Here is a 6,485-nt window from a genome sequence, read left to right on the forward strand (position 1 = left end):
GACAATGTTAGCAAACCAGGGAGTAGAAAGAGAGTAAGAAATACTATACAATATATACAAATGATCATCCGGGAAATCATCCCGAATATGTGAATCTGCATCAGAGACACGTTCGATCCGACTCAAATGATCAGCAACTAGATTTTGTGCTCCGCTCCTATCACGGATCTCCAAGTCAAACTCTTGGAGCCAGAGCATCCATCGGATCAACCTAGGCTTAGAATCAGCCTTCTTCAACAAGTACTTTAGAGCTGCATGGTCAGTATAAACAATAATGCGAGTACCAAGCAAATAAGATCGAAATTTTTCAAGAGCAAAAACTATGGCTAGAAGCTCTTTCTCAGTAGTAGTATAATTTGCTTGGGCAGCATCTAAAGTCCTAGAAGCATAATATATCACCCTGGGCAATTTATCAATTTTCTGAGCAAGGACAGCCCCCAATGCATAATTTGATGCATCACACATAAGCTCAAAAGGGGTTGTCCAATCGGGTGCCTGGATGATGGGGGTGGTAGTCAACGCTCTTTTGAGGCAATCAAAAGCCTCTTTGCATCTGTCATTAAAGTCAAACTCCACCTCCTTTTGCAACAAGTTGGACAGTGGAAGGGCTACTTTGCTAAAATCCCTTATAAAGCGCCTGTAGAATCCTGCATGACCAAGAAAAGATCGCACCTCTCGCACACAAGAGGGGTAAGGCAATTGTGAAATAACAGAAATTTTTGCAGGATCTACTTCAATACCCTTATTGGAAATAATGTGGCCTAAAACTATACCTTGCTCAACCATAAAATGACATTTTTCAAAATTTAGAACAAGGTTAGTTTCAGTGCATCTATTCAAAACTTTTTCCAAACTATTCAAACAACCATCAAAAGAGGATCCATATACAGTGAAATCATCCATAAACACCTCTATGCAAATTTCTAAAAAATCACTGAAAATACTAATCATGCACCGCTGGAAGGTACCAGGGGCGTTGCACAGGCCGAAAGGCATCCTCCTATAAGCAAAAGTGCCGAAGGGGCAGGTGAATGTGGTCTTTTCCTGATCCTCAGGAGCAATAGTAATTTGCATATAACCAGAAAAACCATCAAGGAAACAGTAGTGGGATTTACCTGCCAGGCGTTCAAGCATCTGGTCAATGAATGGCAGGGGAAAATGGTCCTTTTTGGTAACCTGGTTTAGCCTCCTATAGTCAATGCAGACTCTCCAACTGTTCTGCACCCGAGTAGGAATCAGCTCCTCCTTCTCATTTCTGATCACTGTAAGGCCAGTCTTCTTTGGGACTACCTGGACGGGACTCACCCATTGGCTATCGGAGATAGGATAAATGATTCCAGCTTGCAAAAGCTTGGTTATCTCCTTCTTCACTACATCAAGAATCACCGGGTTGAGTCTTCTCTGTGGTTGTCTTACTGGTTTAGCTCCATCCTCTAAATTTATTCGATGCATACATGTGGATGGGCTAATACCAGGAATGTCCGCCAGGGTCCAGCCTATAGCCTTCTTATGCTTCTTGAGAACTGACAACAACTTCTCCTCTTGCTCATCAGCAAGGGAGGCAGATATAATCACTGGAAAACTCTTGCTATCATCCAAGTAAGCGTATTTTAAATTTGATGGCAGAGGCTTCAATTCTGGTGTGGTCGGCTGGACAGTGGTAGAAGGAGATGGTTTCTCAGCCTTTACCTCATAAAGAAAGTCAGAGGTGTGTGTACTTCCTGAAACATGGTTAGTCCTATCTGACTCTATAAAATCAATCTCGAGAGGTAAAACACCACCACCAGACATGCAATCAATATCACTCTCAGATTCACTCTCAGCATCAAATTCAGACATATGATCAAGTACAATTTCAAACTCAATGCATGAAGAGTGAGAGGCATGCAGATTAGAATAAAGATCAGTCATGTATTCATCAACAACATGGTCAATTATTTCAGCACGAAATACAGAAAGATCTTCAGATGGGTATTTCATAGCATCCAGAATATTAAAATGAACAGTTATGTCACCAAATTCCATAGACAGTGTGCCTGCATAAACATCTATCTTAGTTCTAGCAGTTTTCATAAAGGGTCTGCCTAGAATGATGGGAACTGATCCTTGAGAAAATCCATCTTCCATATTCAAGATATAAAAATCAACAGGGAAAATCAGTTCACCAACTCTAACTAAGACATCTTCTATGAAACCAACAGGATAGGCAACACTTCTATTAGCTAAATGAATTACCACATCAGTTGACTGCAAGGGACCTAGAGATAGAGAATTAAAAATCGACAGAGGCATAACACTAACAGAGGCTCCTAAATCTAGCATGGCATTGTCAAACTTACTATTCCCTATAATACAAGGTATGCTGAATGTACCTGGATCTTTGCATTTTTCAGGAATTTGAGGAACAGATTTACCAATCAATGCGGAGACATTTCTGCCCATGCTAATTCGTTCACTTCCTTTAAGCTTCCGCTTATTAGTGCACAGCTCCTTCAAGAATTTGGCATATCTTGGAATTTGCTTTATTGCATCCAACAGAGGTATGTTTACCTCTACCTTTCTAAACGTTTCCAAGATCTCTTTCTCTGCCTCTTCCATTTTTTTGTTGGAAACTGCTCTTGGAGGGAATGGAAGAGGGGGAATGTGCTGCTTCTGCAAATCAGAATTACCTGTGGAAGAAGATTCACCTGCACAGAAATTGTTAGGTAAATTTTTGTCATCACCTTTTTCTGGAATAAAGTGAAGTTTGGCAGGTTCATTTGTAGATGAGGAAGGTGCTACGGGTTGAGGTCCTTGACATTGCTTTCCCGACCTTAATGAAATGGCACTGACATTTTTGGGATTTTGGACAGCTTGAGAAGGCAGCTTGTCAGAATTCTGGGACTGTTGTTGATTCAATTGGGTAGCCAATTGTCCTATCTGATTGGTTAAGCTCTGAATGGAGGCTCTGGTCTCTTGCTGAAACTGCATGTTCTGCATAGTCATTTGCCTCACAAGTTCTTCGAGGGAAGGTTGTGGAGGGGCCTCAACTGTTGGTTGTTTCTGGGGTTGTTGTTGTTGTTGGATTGGTGGAGGAATGTATGGTCTGCTTGGGCCAGCAGCATTTTGGAAGGAAGGAGCAGGCTACTGTTGTTGTTGCTGAGGGCTGGACCATCTGAGGTTAGGGTGATTCCTCCATCCAGGGTTGTATCTGTTGCTGGAGAGGTCATAATTGCTCTGCTGTGGTTGATTTTGCTGCTGAGGTTGAGGAGGTCTATTGTAAATATTTGCAGCATAAGCTTCAGGCTGCTCAATTGCTCCAGGTTGCTGCATGGAAGGGCAAAGGTCTGTATGGTGGTCAGCAGAGGAGCACAAACCACAAACCCTTGCGACAGGTACAGATTTCTGATTCAAGGCCAGCTGGGTTACCAAGTTAACCAATGCATCCAGTTTGCCTTCAAGCTTCTTAGTTTCATATGATGCAAATGGGTTTGTAGCTACCTCATGCACTCCTCTAATGACTATGGCATCATTTCTGGCGCTAAACTGCTGGGAGTTGGAGGCCATCTTCTCAATTAAATTTCTGGCTTCAGCAGGAGTCATGTCTCCAAGGGCTCCACCACTGGCAGCATCTATCATACTTCTCTCCATATTACTGAGTCCTTCATAAAAATATTGGAGAAGAAGCTGTTCTGAAATCCGATGGTGGGGGCAACTGGCACATAGTTTCTTAAATCTCTCCCAGTACTCATACAGGCTCTCTCCACTGAGTTGTCTAATACCTGAGATATCCTTCCTGATGGCTGTGGTCCTGGAAGCAGGGAAAAAATTTTCTAAGAATACTCTCTTAAGGTCATCCCAGCTCGTGATGGACCTTGGAGCAAGGTAATACAGCCAGTCCTTTGTCACTCCCTCTAATGAATGAGGAAAAGCTTTCAGAAATATGTGATCCTCTTGGACATCTAGGGGTTTCATGGTGGAGCAGAAAATGTGAAATTCTTTCAAATGTTTGTGCGGGTCTTCACCTGCAAGGCCATGAAACTTTGGAAGCAAATGAATCAGTCCAGTTTTAAGAACATATGTGACATCCTCATCAGGGTATTGGATGCACAAGCTTTCGTTGGTGAAATCAGGTGCAGCCATTTCCCTTAGAGTCCTCTCACGAGGTGGAGGTTGTGCCATGTTCTCAGAATGTGCAAAATCAGAATGCTCAAAATCAGAATGCTCAAAATTATAATGCTCAAGATCAGGATGTTCAAAATCACCAATAACATAATGCACAGATTCACCAGTTATGGAATGCTCAGAATGATCAAAAGGTATAAAATGATGCCTAACTAATTTATGAAATGTCCTATCTATCTCAGGATCAAAGGGTTGTAAGTCAGATGGATTGCCTCTAGTCATACACTACATTCAGCATGCACACAACTAGTTGCCTTGTCATGTAAATAAAGGTGTAGGTTTGAACTACAGCTACCCTCAAATGATATCCAAATGACTTGAAATTTTGTGAGCAACCCTATAAAATGATGAGAAGATAGCACAAAAAGTTTCAGACAAAAATTCATAGTCTAACTATGGAAGCTAAAAATGGTAGGTTAAGAAAAATAAGTGAATAAAACTTGAAAAATAAAAAACTTTTGACAGAATCGCTTTTTTTGGACGATGGAGACCTCAGCCGGCCCACAACCAGCTACCTTGGCGTAGGAAATTTTTTTCTACCCCAAATGCATATATAATAATTGCGATTCTGATAACCGGACCAAAAGTTATGGCCGTCTGAAGTTTTGACAAACACAAAATTTGCTAGTTTTTTGGAACTTTCAAATCTGACCAAACTAAAGGCTCTAGCTATTTTTCCCACAAAATATGGATTAAAAGAAGTTACCACAAAAAAATTCAGCCAAAAATAACAACCCTAGCTACTAAAACAAAAAATCTCAAATAATTCAGCATGGGTGGTCGCTAAAATCCGTCTCTAATTGATTTCTACTACTACTCTGTTTTTGCCGCAAGCACAATCTTCACAGCAAAACACCCAAGACTGAAACTTGGGAAACGCTTAATGGGAAAACTGAAACAGAAAACACATTAAACAAAATACCAGGACACTAAACAACACTAACACACATACTAACACAATACTAACAATTTAAACATTGAAATTCTGATACTGAGGACAGATGTCATACAGGATGTCACGACATCGCGCTTCAGAACATGCAGATTGTATATGACAGTATGAACAGATTAAACAAGTAAATAACACAAGAGGATTGTTAACCCAGTTCGGTGCAACGTCACCTACATCTGGGGGCTACCAAGCCAGGGAGGAAGTCCACTAAAATAGTATTAGTTCGAAGATCTAACAGCCACTGTATACAACCTTCTCACCTAACCACTACCCATGCAACTTCTACCTAAGAGCCACTCTTAGATATGAGAACCCCTCTCACTCCCTCTCAATCACTCACCCGTGTTTACAAACAAATCAAGAACACACCAGAGATTGCTCTCTGAACAATAGAGATCAACTCTACACGCTCAGGTCCAACACTTGATGTTAGGGTAGCATCAAGGTGGCTCACAAAAACACTCAAGTCATAAAGCTCACAAAATAACTCTTCAATCTCGGACTTGATGGAAAACTCGTGCAGCCTTCATGTTTATATAGCAGTGTGCGTATCTGGGCTGCAACAACTTGCGCTGGATAAGATCTATCATTCTCCTGAAAAATCTGCACTTAAAGATCTAAAAGATAAAGTTTGATCTTTTAGTTTTTATCTTTAATCTTTAATCCCTGAACGAACTATTCAAGTTTGTAATTCGAACTTTAATTATCTTTTAATTCGTTCCTAAAGATAGATCGCCTAATCTGTTGCTGACTGCACATTAATCTGTTAAAGGTATAACAGATTTATGTGTCCAGTATTTTCGGGCAGGATGTCCTGGACATTGTATCCGACATCGTGGATCCTGCAGCTTCAATTCTTCATTTGACATTTTATCTTGCCTTGTGCATTGTGCAGCCCGATCTGATTCCTTGTCATAATGTTAGACATCATGTGCAGCAACTCCAGCTTTCCTTCATTGTCTAAGTGCTTATGTTTTAACAAAATTTTAGCCAATCTTTTAAAACTCAGTAAAGCTAAGCACTAACAATCTCCCCCTTTGGCAAATTTTGTCTAAAACATACTTAGACACTTCCTGAGCAGGTACGAGCAGTCATGCAAGTGGGATCAGCAACTTTCATTATCAGAGTAATCAAGCACAGCAGTCTCTGTAGTGGTGACAGCAAAATTCTGCAAGTTGCAAATCTACAAGTCTTTTCCAGGATGTCAAGACATCTCGCGTGACATCAGCTTTCTGCTCCCCCTGTCTCCATGCTCTTACTGCAGCATCTTCTATCAGCTACTAGTTTCAGTAGCTTACATCAATCATCATCAGCAGCAGCAGTATAAATACTACTCCCCCTCAAAATCATAAAACATGCATAATATCCT

The 6,485-nt window shown here is 40.8% G+C and overlaps 1 protein-coding gene and 1 non-coding gene across 2 annotated transcripts; one reads left to right on the forward strand and one right to left on the reverse strand.

The window, feature by feature from the left end:
* Positions 1–1,920: 1,920 nt before the first annotated feature.
* On the reverse strand, positions 1,921–4,047 carry LOC114373105 (the record flags this gene model as incomplete). Its single annotated transcript, XM_028330646.1, has 2 exons — positions 1,921–2,937; positions 3,157–4,047. Coding segments are annotated over 2 exons (1,908 nt in total), but the record flags the coding sequence as incomplete, so codon positions are not given.
* LOC114377775 lies at positions 3,677–3,784 on the forward strand. The gene has a single exon (XR_003659210.1). It is a non-coding gene; the product is annotated as a small nucleolar RNA R71 (small nucleolar RNA).
* Positions 4,048–6,485: the final 2,438 nt, after the last annotated feature.

The sequence above is a fragment of the Glycine soja genome, chromosome 11 (assembly GCF_004193775.1).
Source record: "Glycine soja cultivar W05 chromosome 11, ASM419377v2, whole genome shotgun sequence".
NCBI classification, from domain to species: Eukaryota; Viridiplantae; Streptophyta; class Magnoliopsida; order Fabales; family Fabaceae; genus Glycine; species Glycine soja.